This window comes from Bombyx mandarina, chromosome 22 (assembly GCF_030267445.1).
Source record: "Bombyx mandarina strain Sakado chromosome 22, ASM3026744v2".
Classification (NCBI taxonomy): domain Eukaryota; kingdom Metazoa; phylum Arthropoda; class Insecta; order Lepidoptera; family Bombycidae; genus Bombyx; species Bombyx mandarina.
In genome coordinates, this window is record NC_143228.1 from 4,677,696 (window position 1) to 4,699,021 (window position 21,326).

The window sequence follows — 21,326 nt, forward strand, 5'->3', positions numbered from 1 at the left end:
CAAAAGTTTTTCGAAAGTGGGGTCATCCGGATATAAACCCATTCGCCGACCAAGATTGGATACCTTCAGCAGACCGTAGAGGATGCAACTAGCATGGAGAATTCCTCCTCTCAACCTTCTCCCCAAAGTACTGACTCACTTCAACAGTGTCTAGGGAACCTACCTGGTAGTGTTCCCAGACTGAGCGAAAGCATTTGGGTTTCCAAGCCCTCAGATCCCGAACGCTAGATAACTCGCACGAAATCCAAAACCTGCCTCCTCCACAGGTTAAACAATAACCCTGAAAGCTTAGAAAGGGGGGGGGGGGGAGGTTGTACAAATAATAGACTGGTCTAAACAGGAGAAGATTTATTGAAAATTAGCTGGTGTCAATCCACTTTGTCAGCATACTTACCAGCAACTAGAAGATGGTGCATATGGTGCTACAGTTTTAAAATTGATCCTAAGTCTGCAGATGTTGCCAAATTCTTTCTTCTTTTCCAAAAAGAAAATTTTGCCTATAAAACAATCCTTCTGCATCATAAAGCAGCGCTGTCGACTTTCTGTGGGCGAAATACATGTAGGACAGCAAACATTCTCAAGCTCTCTAATAAAAATTGCTATTTTAAAAAAGCCATCGGAATAGCTAAACAAAATTCAACTACTTATTACAATTTTACTAAGTGTAGTCCCAGTCACATGAGATCCGAGAATAGTTCTAAATTGGTTTTCTTCAAACCCAGCCACCAGATCACGCCTCAATGTAGCTTGAAGGACACCAACAACCATGTTGCTGGCTACTGGATGCAGAGTTAATGACCTTACTTTGCTCAACATTTCTAAAGACAGTTTCTTTGATAACAGAGAAAAACATCTTTCTGATACCAGTCTTTGGGTCTAAAATTGAAATCCATTTTCGTCAATAATCTGCATAAGTGCTTTCTAAACATGAAACTAAAGACATGCCCGGTAAGATTCGTAAGGACTTTTTTCTAACTATGTGTGTTGTCACAAAAGCGGCATCCCGTACTGTAATTGGAAACTGATCTTCGTTCAACCTTACGAGGTAATGGCATCAACGCATCTCTAAGAAGTTGTAGATCAGCAGTAGCCTCTGAGATGGATTGATAATGAACCAATGGACGAAATACTTTCTAGAGGCAATTGCAAATCATCCAAACGTTTACAATAATTATTGCCGAATAATAGAGCTTCGTAAAGATCCTCACGATTCTTTTTTTCAACACATTTACTTCTACATGATGTATATACATCATTTATACAATTTATACATTTTCTTGTATATACAAGATAAAATGTTTATTACAAACTTATAAATATTTTTTAATTATTGAATTAACATGGAAGTTAACAACTGTTTTTTCGATTTAATAATTATATAAATTATGAACATTATCATTGCGCTTCATAATTTTATTATGGCTTTACCTATTTCATCATAGCGTTGTGCTTAATAATTTCACCAGCAGATAACAAACACGTCTTCATAATACAATGCTGTATGTTTTCCTTCTCGGCACATAATATCGGTTTTATTGTTATGTAAAACCGTAATATTGATGTGCCTTTGGAAAAGGTCTTCCTGGTGAAGACTATGAAGATCAAAGATGGCTGCGCTCCCTTTATACTTGCTGGCAGCACCTAGCGGCTAAAGATGGAACTAAATTGACTGTCTATGGTTGGACATAGACAAGGAATCTAAGCTAAGTACACACTGCTTCTTCATAATACAATGCTGTATGTTTTCCTTCTCGGCACATAATATCGGTTTTATTGTTATGTAAAACCGTAATATTAAACAGTAACAACATAAATTACAATATTTTTTTTCCACAGGAGAAAATTGCCGGATTCGCACCCGCACGGCAGATGGGTTATGTGGGAGTCGAACCTCACTAAAAACTCCTGCCGCTCATAGCCAGCGCCCTACCCCAGACCGGGCGGGAACCCAGTCGGAGCTATTGAGACGGCGGGACAGGGTTTACGCAGAGCATATTACATCCATCCCGCCGTCCCCCAGACGCCGGACCGGCGGCCGCCAGCGACATGACCGCCGGTTCCCTCGGTCGACGGGCCAAAAGCCCGATTGATAGCGCTGCGCTACACCTTCCCCCGGAGCGGTCGGGGGAGCACGACCTACCACGCCGCCCCACGCCTAGGTTCCTCCCAGAACAAAGCTGGTGGAGCCCGAAGCTCTTAGGGGGCTGGGTTACAGACGGGATCCCGGTCCCGACCCCTGCTCGGCGGTGGTGGGTTTCTGCGTAGTGAGGACAGCTTTGCCTCACTCGCCCCGCCGCCTCCTTCTGCGAGTGCACCATCTCGCAGAAGGAGGCGGTCGAGTATAGCCTTTCAAGACTCGTCGCCGCCAAGCATCGACGCCACGACGCCAAGCAGCGACAAGTCCGGTCCTATCTTTGCGACAAGGACACGGCGCTGCACCTCCCAAGCGGGGCAGACAGCGAACGTATGCTACAGCGAACGGTGTATCGTATCTCTTTGGCGGCGCGCTAGAGTGCTGGTAGCGCGTCGCGCAACCTCTACGAGCTTACTTACTCCTGGTACAGTATTAATTTTCTAACCGTTCTCGGAGAAAAAAAACTTTACTCGAATTCACAATAAAACGCACCTCGATGAATAATAAAACGCACATATCACTATCCGTCAAATTGACGATACTGCCAGCCTACAGAAAGAATTTAGGGGAATTCCCTAAGCATAACATGTGAATTTATCTCATCTGAGTTGTCATGATTAAAGTGTGGTTGGAGCCTGTCATATTTATTTTAAAAATAGGAGAAATTTTCAAAAGTTCAGTTCGATCGAGATTTCTGGTAAGGATTCGAGGGTCCCTGAGCTTGAGGGCCCCGGGGCACTGCCCCGCCTAGCCCCTGGGTAGCTACGCCACTGCCTGTAAAGTAAGGTTTCATACTTCAGTGAGCATGATAGAGTGATCACGTGATCAAAGCATTGATAACACCTTACCTCGAAAACACCAGTGTTCACAATAGAAAAATTGCGACGCCAATGACGTCATATATCTTTTTTTTTTATTTCCGCTACTGCGACAGTATAATAATAGTGTCAGTCCAAAACGGAACGAATTGTTCCCCAGTAAGAGCACTAAGCAGAGCTCGAACTTGTTTTTGTTTGTTATTGTATTTTTTAATATAATACCTCTTCAGGATTAAAACTGTAATAATGGTAGTTCAATATCTGTGTGCAAGTATAGCATAGTAAAATAAAATAACTGGTTTTCGGGTGCAAAAAAATTTCAATCTAACAAAAATATTTCGCCGGTTTTATCGGTGCTAAAACATACTTATTATTTTCGCTATTAATGTGATCTTATTCAAGAATGTGACATCAGCTGTCACTTAAGTGTAATTATTAAAATATAAATATTTATTTTCACGGACGATCCATCATAGTTGTTTTATTTCTAGCCCACTGAGTTTCTCGCCGAATTTTCTCGGTAGGTCGCGATTCAAAACTAGTGGTATATTCTGCGAAGCACTGCTCTTGCTAGGGTTAGTGTTAGCAAGTTCTCTCATGCTGAGCTCGTGAGCTCACCTTCCCGTCCGGACGTAGCTATAATAGCCCCCTAAGCTACAAGTTATTAGTTAGACGAAAAAAAGTTTTACTTTTAATAATACATAAACTAATATGAAAAGCCATATTAATATCTATTTTCGAAGATTCAGCCAAGTACAATCGGCCGCCTACAAGTTTTTTTTCCTACCTAAGCTGAGAGCCTTGAGAGGCTATAGAGGCTATATCAGCGTAGCCATAACTAGTAAGTGAGCTCACGGGGCTCAAACCTGACGACGTTGCTAACACGAACCCTAGCAAGAGCCGTGCTTCGCAGAATCTACCACCGGATCGGAAACGCGACCCACTGAGAAGATCCGGCGAGAAACTCAGTGGGAGTAAATTAACCCTCAGACACAGAAACTCTGTGTCTGAGGGTTAATTTACTCGTCGAACCCGAATGGTTCGATGAGAACGACGATCGGCGCTTGAGGTACCTGGAAACACTCTTAGTGGATCGGGAGGATCTGAAATGACGTGTTTTGGGTAACGTCAATTGTGTACCATTCTGTCCGCAGGATCGGGAATGCAGTTACCGGCGACCACGATGAGAGGGTTCTCGTGTCGTGCCGCTTTATCGAAGTGTCGCATCGATGCCGACTGAAAATACGTACTGATGGACCTTAAGTCCAGGTCGTCATGGAGGTGGCCGCCTACCTAGGCCGCAGCTTTTATAATAACACATTTAAACGGTATTCCAGCCATAAACATTTTGAAAGCTTATTTTATTTCTTTTTTCTCATAAAACAATTTCTTAAAGTTTAAGTTATTTAGGGTTTATATTAAAATATTATATTATATGCAATATACTCCTTTAAATGGAATTCATACATTTTCTTTGCGTGTCCAATTAAGCAAAACAAAGATAATGATAATGTTGCCAAATTTGTCAGTTGTCAGTTTCCAGTTGTGATCGTTGTCGGAACATACTCGTTGGTTGTCGGCATCATAGATTATACACTTAATATATCGGCATTTTTGTCAAAGTACAAGTACTTAGATGTACTTAGAGTTTAAAATAAATTAACATATGTTAAATTACATAGTAGGTACATACATTCATAAATTCAATAACTTATAGTTAATATTAATTATGGAAACAACTGTGGATGGCCCTTCAGCACCAAAGAAGAAGCTTAAAACTGTAAGTGACTAACATTTTAAAGTGAACAAAAATTATATTATTTCTTTCTTTCTGACCGGTTTTTTTAATTTATTAGTTATTAATGATAAAACGAAATTATATCACTTTTTTTTTGTCGTAAAGTTGTGCAATTTTAGGGACAACTAAGAGCAAGTATGCCGAATGGAATTATAATGCCCAAAAATATTAACAAAAATTTACATTACGCAGGTGTGAAATTAGTGTTAGATGTAGTAATGATTTGACCTACTTACTATCTTGGCACCATCAGTTGAAAAGTATAGCTAATGGTCTTAAAACACAACATTGTTTTATTTACTTAAATTTAATATATTTTTGAGTTTAATTTTTATATTATTGTTTAAGCTTGACCATAATAGTGAGTGATTTTTTCTTAGTAAGTGAAATTGCAACATTCAGTAAGTTGTGGTAGGCTTATATGAGTTTAAAAAACCTCTTAAAGTAATTATTTAAAATTGCTAATGAATTGTTTACCAAATGTATTATAAGTAGAAAATTTTGAATATGAATATATAAATTAAATGAATGCATAAAAAGTTTGGATTAATGATGATCTGAAACTTGAAGATAATTTTCAACGTCTGTAGAGGCGCTTGTCTTATGTTTTGAACTGTAGGTTTTAAGGTAAATGTTCTGAGGGATTATTGGAGATTTCATATCAATCATTTACATTCACCATCATACTTATGAGCTGTGCCTTTCAGCATACTTGGAAGATGATAATGATAAACCTCTCTATTAGCTAAGGAGTACATTAGTCTGCCATTAATGGAAATAAAAAAATGAGGTTTAATTTAACAATTCAATATTATCAGTGAAATGAAATCTATGAATCCAATAATTACTTCTATTAATTTTAAATGTCACCATTAGTTGTCATTGTAGATCTGGGCCATTTGACTTTTTAGTAAAGAGCTGTGGCCGAATTATTGTAAACTCCCTGTGTGGTAGAATATTGATATATATATATGTAAACAATATAATTTAAAGGATAATCATTTTAAGTGATGTGACACAGTAATCTTTCTGATAATGGCAATTACTGTGGATTAATAACTGTAAATACGTATAATATTGCTGCATTATCAGATGATTGTAATGTTAGTCCAGTTAAGGAATTTGTGTTTTTTATCACTAGTTAAATATCTATAAAGATACACTTACACATATTATGAGCCATAGTTTGATATTGGGAAAAAGATAAGATGTAATCATACCTTACCTTAAATATGTAGGTAAAGTAAAGTAGGCAATATTTAAAGTTATGTTTGAAACTTTATATACATACATATCTACTGAGTTATAGTAGTATCTAGTTTTGTAAATAGCATTTAAAGTATATCATTTAGTATAATATTATATGTGATAATATTAGGCAGATCCCTATCTTTTTTTAATTTAAAATAAATAATAGGTAGTTGAACTAAAAAGATAGCTAAAATAATAAGCTAAAAAAATTGTGATTAAAAAAGAAAAAAAATGTTTAGGATTCCAGAAATCAATTTCTGTAAAGATTTCATTAACAGATGTTGGTGATTACTTTCACCATCATAATTACAAAATTATCAAAATATCTTAAAATCACTCCATGCTTATTTCACAATAAAATTATTGTTTTGTCACTTCCCTTTTTTTACTCATAGAATATTATTTTCTACATTTTTCTTTAGCTACAAAAGTGTTTTGAGTTTTTTAAAGAGGCATTTATTTTTGCTTTTTTTTAGTCTTTACAGATGATAATTTCGTAGTAATGAGGAATATGGTTTTTATTAAATTTAGTATAGATGTGAAACCAAGTAATTAAAGATTGTGCTATGATTTATTTCATAATCTAATCATTTTATCTAATACATCAACACCATCGCATGGGACTCTTCCTGTCAACTTTGAGCAATCAAGCTCTTCTATCAGATGACAGCTTCTGTGACTACCGGCGTTATATTCGATTCCGGAGAAGGAGCCTTAGAAAAGACGACATATCCAAGGAAGGCAGCAAACTGTTTTAAATGTCCGTCACGTCATTGATCCTGAAAATCCTGAGGATAATCAGACAATTATATAAAATCGTATTCTTATCAGTCTTTAATAAATGTGCGAGGTTTCAATTCAATCTCACATTTCGAAGTTTTTTTTTTAGTTGCCCTTGTAGGCAGACGAGAGCATACGGCTGATGGTGAGTAGTTACCGTCGCCCTGCAATGCCAGGAGCAGAGACAAACCGTAAGTGGGTGAAAATCACGTTCAAATACTCCATTACATAGATACCTACATACGAACATAACTATACTGAGACCTTACAACTTATATCTCAAGGTGGGTGGCGCATTTACGTTGTAGATTTCTAAAAAAAAAAAAAACGAAGCTAATAAAATCGCGTTAACAAAGGGATTGTTTTTTTTTTTTTTTTTTCTTATGTGGACGGACGAGCTCACGTTCCACCTGGTGTTAACCGATTACCAGAGCCCATAGACATCTACAACGTAAATGCCGCCACCTACCTTGATATATAAGGTCTGAGTATAGTTACAACAATGTAGTTACAATATACATTCACTAATTTGTAAGCTGTGACTGTGCCTGCAGTACTGTCACTATCGGTGTTCACTTCATGAACCATAATTAGTTCCAGTCTGTTAGCAAGAATGATAACGAGTTCTATACTGGCTGCAAATTTATTTAGTAAAAAAAAAACATATTTAAACGTGTTCTCAAAATATACAATTTAAATTTTGGCTCAATTGCACTCATTCCATTACTAAATAATATTGTAATATATTAATCGCAAATGGTAGTGTAGGTAAAAATCGCCCGTAGCCAAAATAGAATAATGTTGCTCTTCATTTACGTGACAAGTTTCTATACTCCCTGCTTATTATACCGGGTTTCGTGTGTCTCTACTATCCGAAATAATATTCTTGCATAGTACTCGAAACTGCCATCTTAGATTATCAATTGAACACTCAATTGGCGCCTCTTTCAAGAACTAGCCTGCTTCATCGGTTATCGGTTCTGTGACATATTTGGTCTGGTCATTCCCAATTCACTTTGCTGATCAAGAGCCACGACCTGCTTATCCAATGATACAGGTACATACATATTATATTCTAGATTTATTAATCACTAGCGACCCGCCCTCGCTTCGCTTCGGAAACATTAAAACACACATGAAACCAAAAAAATAAAAATTTTTTTTTTTTTTAAAAGTAGCCTATGTTCATCAGGGACAATGTCGGCTTCTAATGGAAAAAGAATTTTTCAAATCGGTCCAGTAGTTTCGGAGCCTATTCGAAACAAACAAACAAACAAATCTTTCCTCTTTATAATATTAGTATAGATAGAATTTTAAAAAGTTTATCGTCTGTTCTGTTAGCAACTTTTTTGGACCTATATTATGTATTAACTGCTCCCAGTTCGGGACAGTGTTCGCATCGATGTCATAGCGTTATATAAAAATCTATTTGAAATTAAATCACGTAAGATAACCATAGCTCGATTCAGAAAAACTAATAACACCACCTATCGCCTGATACCGTTGAAGACGCGCTTATAAAGATTAAATTTAAAATATTTTAAATTAAGATAGATTGATTATTTTTTGTTAACGGCCTAGAAGTTACATATTTTAAAAAAAAGGTTGTAATCGTAAGGGCAATAGCAATTTTGAAATTGGAATTAATAAACATGGGCTTAAATCATTACAGTTATGTTCATTATGTGTGTAACCCAAAAAAAAACGAGGATATACTAATTAAGAAAAAATATTTAGATTCGGTGTTTTTTCCCCTACCTATTCTAGTAACCTCAAAGGTTTATTCTAGATTCACCGAGCTAGTAGGTGAGCTCACGGGGCTCAAACCAGGAGTGTTGCTAAAACTTGCCCTAGCAAGAGCAGTGCTTCGCAGAATCTACCATCGGATCGGAAACGCGACCCACTGAGAAGATCCGGCGAGAAACTCAGTTGGCTGTGTCTATGGGTTAATTTACTCGTCGAGCCCTTCGTCGCAAGCGACGGGTTCAGCGCGGATTGTGACCGGTGCATTTGGTGTACGCGTAATACAAAGCACACATTATTTGAAAGTTATCTCTTCATATCATGATAGCGCGAATGTCTGTCTCGCTTTTTTTGATTCCGCGTTGCATCAAAAATATTATTAATTGTAATTTTTCTTCAAACATCTCAGAGACTCCTTATTCATATTTTCCCGCCAAAATGCATACATCTGCCTTGAGAAGCGTCTCTCTCTCTCTCTGTAGATATCATTACAAAATGTCGTATTAGTGATTGGCTTGGAAATTCACTGGCGATTTTGCATTATTGTCATAGTTATGCACGTGCTTGTGTGCGAGTATTGTTATATATAACAAAGAAAATTATTGAACCTAAGGCTAACAGGGAAAGAAAGGCCCGGGAAAAATCAAGGTCATTTTTTTTTCTAATGGCTGTTAATTATTTCCTACATCGTTTTGATTTAAAATTGTGTACGAACTGCAACTAAGCAACAATCCGACAATTCACTACAGTTATTCAACTGTTTAAATTACGTCAAAGTAAAGTGATCGCGCCAGTTGCGACTTCAGCGGCGCGCACGCCGGTTCGTCATTCCGCGCGGTTTCGTGTCAACAGCAACGAGATATTTGTTGATTTCCCAAATACATTTTTCCAGAAAATGAGTCTCGAATTGAGAAATAAAAAAGTGTCCGATACTTTTGTGAAGTATAAAATAGCGGAATGGGGGAATGGAAATATACGAGCGGTTTGTATATTTATTTATATATGTAGTTGTTTTTATTTTTGTAACTATTTCATAATAGTGCAGTCGATGTTTGCTTGTAAAGTCTTCTTTTTGGTTAATAATTGAAATTAAAGAGCCTTTTAAAAATTATCCGTAAATATAATAATTTAAATAAAAAACAAACGTTTTAAAAATACATATCCTTTGTCCGGTATCCGATATTTTGAACAGTAACAATTCATACGAAAGTTTGTTCGTCAAAAATGTATTAGGCAATTTCTTTCTCGTAAAAAAAAGGGAAGTTTATTCATATGGAAAATTGAGTTCGTGTTCAAAATTCGCGGACACATACTATACAATAATATTATAATAATAAAAGAACTGAAATACTGAACTGATATTACGAGTAGGTATATGCGTTTTAAGATTCATAAATAAATACCATTGTCAATTAAAATCTTCTTGAATTTAAACATCTCTCCACTATACTTTCTCAAGTTCCAACATTATTGAAATTTCACTTTCTATCCGGTTCACGGACTTTCATCTTAAACTCATACTAATTTGCCATTTTATTAATATAGTACTCGAAATTTAGTTTTATTGACTGATCGACCCGGTGGCGCAGTTTTTAGCGCTGACTTCTCGACCGAGCTCGTGGGTTCGATTCCCACTCCCAATAAACATTTGATCGGTTTTTATTTGTTAGATGTGTGAGCAAGATCACGTTCCACATGATGTTGAGTGGTTTACTGGTGGTAGGACCTCTTGTGAGTCCGCGCGGGTAGGTACCACCACCCTGCCTATTTCTGCCGTGAAGCAGTAATGCGTTTCGGTTTTGTAGGGTAGGGCAGCCGTTGTAACTATACTTGAGACCTTAGAACTTATATCTCATGATGGGTGGCGCATTTACGTTGTAGATGTCTATGGGCTCCAGTAACCACTTAACACCAGGTGGGCTGTGAGCTCGTCCACCTATCTCAGCAAAAAAAAAAACCAAAGAAATCGCAATGTGACCCAATGTCTCCCACTTTGTAATTTCAGGTTATAAGTGTCAGTTGTATAGTATAATGGCTACCCCCTCCCCTCGAAATGATGTGCATGTCTACTTCGCGGCGGAAATAGGAAGGGCGGTGGTGCCTACGTGTGCGGTCTCACAAGACTTCTTTCCACCAGTAAAGAGTTTAGTAACGAATAGTTTTGTTTGCTCTTTGTCTGAGCGTTGAACACTTATTATGTCACTGCATAATAAGTATTAATATAATAATAATACATATTTAAACGTCTTTATGAATGTAAATGAGTCGCTTTAAACTTTCGCGGCTATCAACATTACGCATACTATTATTTAAGGGTTTCTTACCACGATTTTTACATTTCATATGTAGGTATATCCTCATTATATCGGTGCTGTTGCAAGCGCCACGATCTTAGGTTTTTTTATTTATTGCTTATATGGGTGGTCGAGCTCACGGCCCACCTGATGTTAAGTGGTAACCGGAGCCCATATACATCTACAAAGTAAATGCCGTCACCTACCTTGATATATGAGTTCTAAGGTCACAGTTTTTACAGTAGAACGATTCATTACGTCCCCTTTTGTTCTTGGAGTAAATATAATATAATAATGAACTTTCAATCTTTTAGAATGTCTGTTCTAGATTTAAGTGGTTCTGATTATAAGTTCACACAGTACGTAAGGCATATTTCCATCTAGTCCCCAGCATGAAATGTGTTTTGTGACTAACTCGTATGTTTAACTCGTATGTAACTGTTTTAGAGATATTTCGTAAACCATAGTCGTTTTTGTATAAAAATACCGCGATGCTTTTCGATTTATACTCTAACGTTAGTAAAATAAGCAACAAGAAAAACTTTAAGTTAGTGCGTGTATCCTAATTATAGCAAGAAAAAAAATTCGCAATTTCATAATTATCTGTTCAAAGAACTCCTTTTCAATTTAAAAAGTGTGCTAAAAATGTGCTACATTTTTCCAAGTAAGACGGTGAAGGACAAATGTACTGGGAAAAAATACAAGGATTTCATTGTTTGTCATTTGGCTAAAGAATCCGATGAACTAATAATATCAAAGAGTTGAATTTTTTCCATGTGAAATGGTTAATACAATCTTTACAGATATACATTCCTACATACATTTATTCCTACATATAAGACGTGAATGTTTTCTTTTTTTTTTCTACCCAGCTAATGTTTATCGGTTTTACTACAAAATTCTTCTTAAAGGAATATAAATATACAAAAGTTTGGTGCAAAAGTTCTTGAAAATTAATTAAAGAAATCCATTTGCACTGTCTCCGTATTTGTTTTACAGTTTTTACACGTAATATAGTTTATTTGTAAGGAGTATGTTTCCTAAATTAATTGTACACACATTTTTATACTAGTAGGTACTAATGAGGGACATCCGTTGTGGAATGTTTTATGGCTTAGTCCTCCATTGTGCGCAAATACTCAACGCAATAATTTATTTATTTATCTATTGCTGCATACGTTTGTAATGAGATTTTTTTCCCTACCTATACGCTGGTAGCTTAAGAGGCTATTCCAGCAACGCCCCGACGGGTCTTTGAGCTCACGGGATCAATTTGAGAGAATCTGCTAACACTAGCCCTAGCAAGAGCAGTGCTTCGCAGAGTTACCATCGGATCGGAATCGCGACCCACAGAGAAGATCCGGCGTGAGACTCAGTTTGTTTGTGTCTCTGGGTTAGTTCGGTCGTCGAACTCTTTATCGTGATCGATGAGCTCGACGAGGACGGTGGCCGGTGCTTGAGAGGCCTAAAAGCATCGAGCAAAGAGTGAATCCGGGGGATCCGACAAGACAATGTTTCGGTGGAGGGCGGCTTTGCGTTGCCCCATTGTGGTCGGATAAGTACGTTTGTAAAATATGAGTTCTGACCTACCGAACACGTCATCAGGGTTAGACGGTTACCAGAGGCCATAGACATCACAACGTGAAGACCGCCTTGAGACATGAGGTCTCAATTATATTTTATAATTCCTCTCCTACCATTCGAACCGGAATGAACTACTACGTCGCGGCAGAAATAATAAGGGTACATAGTAATAGTAATAGGCCAGCATGTACATACTTAGTCTGGCCATAATTACTGTTACAAAGGAAAAGAAAAAAATTCTATGGCAAACAACATTTATTACTTTTACAGTGTGTTAGTTTAATACATAAATATAAAACAATTTAAAGTATAAAAAGCTTATTCGAAGTGGTCTCCATTGGCTGCAATACAGTCCTTTAAACGTTGAGGCCAGTTATCAATAGAAGCACGCTCTCTTTCCATGGGAAAATGTTTCACTGCCAATCGTACGGATTGTTTTAGGGACTCCAAATTATCATGGCGTGTAGAGCAAGCCGTACTCTCTAAAACTGACTATAAATCATAATCCAGCGTATTAAGATCGGGACTAGACGACGGCCAGTCTTCAGCTCTGATGAAGTCCGAAACGTTCGTTTCCAACCAAGACTGCGTAGACCGAGTTTTATGACCTGGCGCCGAGTCTTGCTGGAAGGACCATTCTTGATTATTGAACATGGTGTTGTTAAGAGGCTTCACTACCTTCTCAAGAATGGTATCTTGATACACTTGTGCCGATGTTTTGATACCTTTTTCACAAAAGTATGGCTCAGTCACTCCTTCATAGCTAATACTTATTTATTTATTTATTTATTAAGTTGCACCAACAAAGTGATCATCAATACAAAACATTGACAAATTGACAAAAGTTCATGGCAGATGTCACCTCAATTATAGGTGCAATCGACAGTGCATTAACATCAAAAATAAAAAAAATACCCCACCAAACCATCACTAAAGTCGGATAGTGCCCACGTTGCACTCTGTCGACTAATTGGGAAGCTTCCTTAGAGCTTTGAGCATAAATACGGTCATTTTGTTTGTTAAAATGTTGCTCAATTGTAAAAAATTTCTCATCCATAACCAAAATTTTTCTATGACCTACCTTTGCGTACCGCTTCAGTAGTTGTTTCGATTTTACCACCCTATTCTCTTTTAAATTATCAGTTAAGAAATGACCAGTACGTCTCTTATAGGCTGCAAGTCCTAAGTCATCTTTTAAAATACGGGACATGGTTCTAGGTGCTATCTTCATCTCCCGAGATAAAATCTTTTGCTTTCGGACAGGATTTCTTCGAATTCTTTCCCTTACTGCTTTGACCATCTTTTTCGTACGAACACTACGTGGACGGCCAGATCTTTTTCTGTCACAAACAGAGGAGGTCTCATTGCACCTATTAATAGCCCGGTATACAAACATTTTACTAATACCAAGCGTAAGGAGGAGAGTTTTAAAAATTGCATTTGGCTCCATACCTACTTTGTGTAATGCAATCATAGCGATTCGGTTCTCTTTATCACCCCACTCCATTTTAATATTGCAAACTATTGTACAATGTATTGGCGCCAAAATGTGAAAACTCAATGAGCAATTATATAAAAATGACAGATTCCAAATTCAAATATAATATTTTGTTTATTTTTAATTGTAACAGTATTTATGGCCAGACTTAGTATATTTAAAAAAATCGAGTTTTATTTTAAGAGCACGATATTATTCTTCATGGCTGGGAAGTCACAAAAAGGAAGTGAACACAAGTGTTAGTACGTATTTCGTAGAAAAAAAAAAGGTACTTTCCTGAGGATTTGAAAACTGGTTTGATATGAGTGCACCGGCGGTTTTATTCTTTAGTCCACAGTGAAATCCACGCGATTAGAAAAAAAAGTGGAATATGGTAATTTTAAAGTTTATTAAAGTAAATTTATAAGCAATAAATCAAATTCAGTCAGTATTTGCGGATATTTTAAACTCTACCAAGGCCGAATAGGAATGAACATTCAGTACCTAGTCAGGTCATAAATTCTGTCACATGTTTAATGCAAAATAATTGAAACAAGTTTATTCATTATTTAACCATTCATATACCAAAATGAACTTAACAAAACATAGATTCTTACGACACTAAAGTTTATTCAAAATGACCTCCGTGATTTTGAATACAGGCCTTCAATCTGCGCGGCCAGTCGTTTATCGCAGCACGAACGAGGTCCATGTCAATATCGGCGGCTGCCTTAATCAAGGATGTCTTGAGTGACTCCAAATTGGGATGAGGCTTTGAGCACGCCTTTTCCTCCAAGTGTTGCCATATCTTGTAATCTAACGGATTCAAATCTGGACTGGAGGAGGGCCAGTCTTCGTGCCGGATGAAGTCGATTTCACGCGCCGCCAGCCAGTCTTGTGTGCTCTTCGCTCTATGAGCTGGCGCCGAATCTTGTTGGAATACCCAGTGCCTGTTATTGAACATGGTATGAGAAACAGGTTCCACAAGGTTCATCAGGACTGTATTTTGATACACAACTGCATTCGTTTTTACACCTTTCTCACAAAAATGTACCTCTGTTAAGCCCCAATAAGAAACTCCCAACCATACCATGAGCGAGGATGGAAAATGACCTCGTTGGACACGCGGAATACGGTTGCTCGCTTCTTCACTACTGTGTGCGTACACCTTATCATTTTGTTTGTTGTAGCTCTCTTCTACGGTAAAAATTTTTTCATCCGAAAAAAGAATTTCCCGATATTTTTTTCCCGCGTACCGCTTCAACAAAGCACGGCATCTCTTCAGTCTCAGGTCCATTAGACGAGCATTCAAACGATGTCCTGTTTTTCTTCGATATGCCCGAAGCCCGAAGTCTTTATTTAACACCCTTTTCACCGTGGTTCTGCTTAACCCCATCTGAAAGGCCAACAGTTTCTGCTTACGTTTGGGATTTCTTTGAATTCGCGCCTTCACAGCTTTTATCACTGCTGGAGTCCTAGCAGACCGAGGGCGGCCACTTCTTGACCTGTCATCTACACTAGAGTCTTTATTGTATAGTTTGATGGTACGATAATCGAATCTTTTGGTTATATTCAAATTTTTCAGTATGTTAAAAATTTGCATTGGCGCGTAACCGCAACGATGCAACGCAATAACTGCAACACGGTCTTCTTTAAGCGTCCACTCCATATTTAAAAATGAGTAAAATTCTAAAAGTATAAATTTTTATTTTCATGAACAATTCGAAATTCGAATTCAATAAACTTTTTGTGGCCAGCATTCTAAAAGAAAAGTTTTTACTGTGTGACACTACTTATGACCTGACTAGGTATTTACACATGTGTCAAATATTAATAAAAAATACGTATACTTTGTATTGTTTCAGCTGTTAATTCTTCTTTAAAATATAATATAAATATACTTTCGATATGTTATAAATATTTCACGCCTATCTACATTATAAATGCTATTATTTAATACTTACTAAAAAATTTAACTTTAATGCGTACCCGATATATCGACATTGATGAAACTGTCTTGGTCGTGGTTCGACCGAAGACGGCGAGTAGGATGTTAGGACTAGAAAAGTCTGTCATAATTCTTTGTAGTTCGTTATGATATTACCACTTGAACTCGATTGGTGTTACCGACAGTTTTTTCCGGACGTTGAGAACGCCTTATTTTTTTTGTTTAAATTCTACATACCCAGACTGGTGAAGGAAAGTTTTAATACTAGTGATTATAAACATGTGTTTAATTGTTTAATAAGGTTGAAACTGAACAGCTTTTGTAGTCTGCGTCACATTCGATTTTTACGAAAAAAAATCGAGATCATTTGATAGACCGAATGTCTCTTTTCACACACTTAATAAATACAATCATAATAAAATAAACGATGAAATATTCATTCATGGCTTAAATAAAAAAATACATATATATTATTATTGTTTTATGTTACATAATGTATACACATATATTTACTGAAGCATCCGTGTTTATTACTGAGACTGTTCTTCAAATAATTAGCTCATTACCGAGGGTTGTGTAGATTGTTGTAGTTCGGAACTATTTCACCATCGATTGCAATCAGCTGCTTGATGAACTGTGAGGTATCTCTAAATGTTTCTATGCTTCATTCCAACGTATTGGATCTTTTTTTTTTACCTCAATTTTGCCAGTCATGCCATCAGATGTTTCTAATACATCTGAACTTATCGATCTTTTCGTACAATATAACCTTAATAGGTATGCTATTACGTCAGCTAGCCAGGCCAGGGTATCTGTCGGAAACTGTATTAAATCCAGATCCCAAAAGTTTATATTCTCTGTCTATCAGCTTTTAGTGTCCACGATGATTTAGTGCCACATTCGTCTTAGTATAATGTACTAATGTCATGCTCACGATGAAACAATGAATGTTGTAATTTAAGCGAGTGAAGACATGTATATCGTGGTGATGTTAACACCAATTAGTCCTTGCGTAGACAAAACGAGATTCTGCGCTTGTAAAGCACCAAAAATATATAGGGAGGCTTTAATCAATATTTTAAGTGTTGTTTAAAAATCTAAGAATTCCGTTCGCTTGATTTAATCACAAGCCCGTTTGCGTAAGATAATAAATTCTAATTGACACAGATATAATATTTTAATGGCCCTTAAGATTTCATGAAAACAATTAATGTTGCTATCGACAGTGCACAAAAGGCTTTTAAAGATAAATAATTATCTTGGAGTAATTAAATATAAGCTTCCTGTTTGTGTTTAAGTTGAGTGGCTTGCAATAGTCTGAAGCATACTGCTTTTCAGTATGGCGCGTTTTGCTAGAAAATTCAGAAAAGTAGTTCAGGTTCAATTCAAGCCGATTGGCGACCATTTTTTATTACTAAACTCTTGACTACACTTCAAACCTGCACGCTATGTGTCCAAATTTCGAACATATGAGGCTACTTCTTTCTGAAACACGACTCTTTTTTTATTGCCCCATGTAGACAGACGAGCACACGGCCCACCTGATTTTGAGTAGTTATCGTCGCCCATGGACTTCAGCAATGCCAGGAGCAAAGTCAAGCCGCTGCATACCGTATGATGACCTTTGAGTCTGTTTTAGGACGTTCGGAAAAACATTATGAAGAACAATTTGATGTTTAACTTTATTTATGATTTGCATATAGAATGTCGCCTGGTCATATTGAGGTTAGCATTTTAAATTCGGTTTTTCCATCCACCAATATAAAAATAAAAGAATGCATCGCATTGACCAAATAACAATGTGATCAAAATTTTTGATTAGGTTATCGATTATGATAGGTTATTTCGGACCTCACACAACATTTAGCTATAAATAATTCACTGATTTATGATATACGGTACAGTTAAGTGTCTTCTTTATTTATTCATGGAATTCTGTTGAATAATGGAGGTTGGCACACGCTTAGAAAGAAAGTATAACTCCGTTTACAAATCTATTTAAATCTGGTAGCATCACTTTTGAAGTGCGATTGTGATATATTAATATTTAACCGCTAAGTCATGCTAACTTTTTGTTACATTCTTTCACAAAAATATTAATTTTGAATCAATTTTATTATTGCGTATCTATATGAAAAATAGAACAACGTCCCTAAACATTCAAGGCGCCATATTGTGTTAGTTTAGTTCCATTGAAGTAGTGCGTTAATACCGGTTTGGCACTTGCAATTTTACGTAAACATTCTACTTTCTCTGCGCGTTTTCCTCCTACATGCATCAGTTCATTTTATTCACCGTACCGTTTCGGATTTGTATTTTATGATAGTATTTTGGCTTATGATTTTTTTGTTTATAGCATCTTACCGACTTCAGTTTTACTGTCGCATTTCGTAGATTCTACACGTTTTCATACCGCATTATATCTGCCGCAGACCGCTTTGAAGGTTGAAATAGTCCAGCTTTTAATATGGAGTTGCTTCTACATTTTCTAACCTCTAAACTAAAGCTCATAACTCTAAAGACACACACATAATAATGAAAAAAAAAACGTTAGTTAAAATGTTATTGCCAGCTCTCAACTTTTTAATCTATATGTTGCCATGTTAATTGAAATCGCGTTTTCTAGTTTCGATGGAACTCTACGTATGAAGCTACACACGTAAGACATCTAAGCAATAAAAAAAAGACAGTCAAAATTATTCATTTTCTTGATTAATATCGAATTTGAAAGGTGACTCAGATTACTAGGGTCTTTTTTATTGCTCTAAACGACAGACAATTCCTATGTTGTCGAGTCATTAAAACACAGTATTAATGTTTTTATTTAATTGCTTATACTGTGATCGAGCTCACAGTAAAGCTGGTGTGAAGCGGTTACCGGATTCCGTGACGTCACGACGTGAATGTCGCCACTTAGTTTGGTACTTGTTTGTTGTACTTGTAAAATTGTAGGGGGGTGGGGGGCTCTTGTTAATATCCTATATTATCGTAATATTTCTATTGGAATTATATTAAGATGATTACACTGGGATTAGCTTATTGTGATAGTGTTACAATTTGATATATCGCTTCGTTATTAGTTAATTGTGTTTTAAGTAAAACAGTTATTCTATTATTAAACAGTCGATCGTTCAATATAATAATGCCACAGTACATTAAACAAACCGTACTTCTATTTTATTCAGTGTGCTTAGTGCGAGTTTTTTAACGTTCTCGATAGCGTAAAAGTTAGCTCAGATTTGTATGGAGTTCGAGCGTTTGCCTACGTTTGCCGCTAGGGGCGCTGTTCCAACTGCATACAAATTCGAGTTAATTTTTACGCTCTCGAGAACGTTAAAAAACTCGCACTAAGCAATCTGATTTTATCTTTTCGATTACGTGTATCGCGTCTTGGTTAGTTTAATTCGGTATAAAAAAAAATTTAATATGTACCTAAAATGAACGCTCTAATAATATTGTCTCTAATTTCTGCTCAGATCTTACTTAACAGACCTAGGTAATTTTTTAATTGTAAAATAAATTTACTGAACCGAGCCACATTTCTATAAACAATTTGTAAACAGAAGTCCGGTTTTCGCTTTTTCAGATTCTTGACAAAAGTTTGAATGTAAAGTTTTTCGCCTGTATGGCTTTTTAAAATTGATCCGCTATTGTGTTTGCATCTACACGCTAATCTTCCCCAATAACTGTAGGCACGGACATTGTTTTAAGTAGTGTGCTGTGTGCTCATCCTAAAATTTTATATTTAATTTTTTTTTACCTATCTAAGCTGATAGCCTTGAGAGGCTATATCAGCGTCGCCTTAACTAGTAGGTGAGCTCACGAGGCTCAAACCTGATGACGTTGCTAACACGAATCCTAGTAAGAGCCGTGCTTCGCAGAATCTACCACCGGATCGGAAACGCGACCCACTGAGAAGATCCGGCGAGAAACTCAGTGGGCTGTGTCTGAGGGCTAATTTACTCGTCGAGCCCTTCGTCGCAAGCGACGGTTTCGACGAGAACGATGACCGGTGCTTGAGGTACCTAAAAGCACCGTTAGTGGATCGGGAGGATCCGAAATGACGTGTTTGGGGCGACGTCAACTGCTTTCCATTCTGTCCGCAGGATCGGGAATGTTATATTTCAAGATTCACATTAAATTATGGTCAAATATAATAAGGAAAAAAACCTTATTGAGTAATACAGATTATCTAATAAATAAATTGCGACGGGAGTATGTCGCCTATTGAATCTGTCATTGTAATAAAAGTATATTTTTGCAAGTTTGCGCGTTCCGAATTGCGGGCGCATTCCAATCACTAATTTATCTTTTAACATAAATAGGCACTTTGATCGGATGCATAATATTAATTTGTTTGATCAAGGTTCAATTCCCTTCACAAAACCTTTGTGCGCTTAATGTTATGTGCTACTTTGTAATATAAATTTTAATTCAATGTTACTTTGGACAGTTATAATCAGATACTCTATTGTCAACTGAAAGGAAAATGTATGGGGGAGAATTATGAATTTTGTTCTGATATAAATGCATTTTGTTATTGCTTTAGATAGGTTCACTAGCTCAAAGCTGGTTTTCAGTGGTTTACGGAACTCATAGATATAACTATGTAGTGCAAAATATCAACAACTCCATTGTATTGTATAACGTTGTATTGTAATCGCGTGACTACTACGCGGTACGAATAGACCGTCGAGATTGTTACCTACCCATGCTGGCTCAAAATATACCACTATAATAGAATACACTATTATAGAATATAATATAAATAAAGCAAAAATCGATTTTTATATTTGATTGTAATTCTTTATATCTGAAATTAAATTCAATTTGTCAAATTAAATTCAATTGTCAAATTAAATTCAAATTGGAATTAGTTTATTTAGTCTAGATTATCTTATATGAGTAATCTTAAATTATGTTGTTCCGAAACACCAGGTAAGCTAGCAGCCAATTAAAAATTTTGAAGTACAAAATGTGCTTATTTCGGTCATATTACGTAAAGAATAATGAGGGTTTTTTGTTTATAAAAAATGCTAGTGCCTATCTCCTTTTTGCTTCTTCCGGACTTTGCCTCAGGGGGATTAGTCGTTCGGGATAGAGTATAAAGGAGTCATTTAGTGGCTAGTTACGGCAAATCTACATACTACGTATCACAAGATCCCCGAGAAGACGTGCGAAAATTCAACCCAAAAAATGGTTTTGCATGTCCAGTTACAAACCTATGAGTTCTGGATTGGAAAACGCTTTTAGCTTCACCGCCGTGCTGAGCCACGAGTATATAATATACATATGTGTTAATTAACTCAAAACGATATGCTTATTTATATAAAATCGTTTTATTATGATCTTAAAGTTGTACATGTTTGGGCTATTTATGTAAACTTTATTACGAGGAAGAGGAAGGCTTTTTAACATCGATTACTTTGATTTTTATAAATTAACAATATGTAACTATGTTAGTGTTCTTAATATTGGTTCGACCTTTGTTTGAGGTCG

The 21,326-nt window shown here is 36.4% G+C and overlaps 1 protein-coding gene and 1 long non-coding RNA gene across 3 annotated transcripts in view; one reads left to right on the forward strand and one right to left on the reverse strand.

The window, feature by feature from the left end:
* Nucleotides 1-333: 333 nt before the first annotated feature.
* On the reverse strand, nt 334-1,555 carry LOC149500298 (uncharacterized). Its single transcript, XR_016324982.1, has 2 exons — nt 1,429-1,555; nt 334-542 (listed from the first exon to the last, which is right to left on the reverse strand). It is a non-coding gene; the product is annotated as an uncharacterized LOC149500298 (long non-coding RNA).
* A 2,945-nt stretch (nt 1,556-4,500) lies between these two features.
* Nucleotides 4,501-21,326, forward strand: part of Papss (3'-phosphoadenosine 5'-phosphosulfate synthase) — a 49,303-nt gene continuing 32,477 nt past the window's right edge. Inside the window, exon 1 of one of the 2 annotated variants that reach the window (XM_089736814.1) lies at nt 4,501-4,732. In XM_089736814.1, coding sequence (XP_089592940.1) covers nt 4,682-4,732 — 51 coding nt within the window. In that variant the 5' untranslated portion in view covers nt 4,501-4,681. Of the gene's footprint in view, nt 4,733-9,282; nt 9,507-21,326 lie in introns of those variants that run through there. The other variant, XM_028171978.2, reaches the window with a different exon arrangement.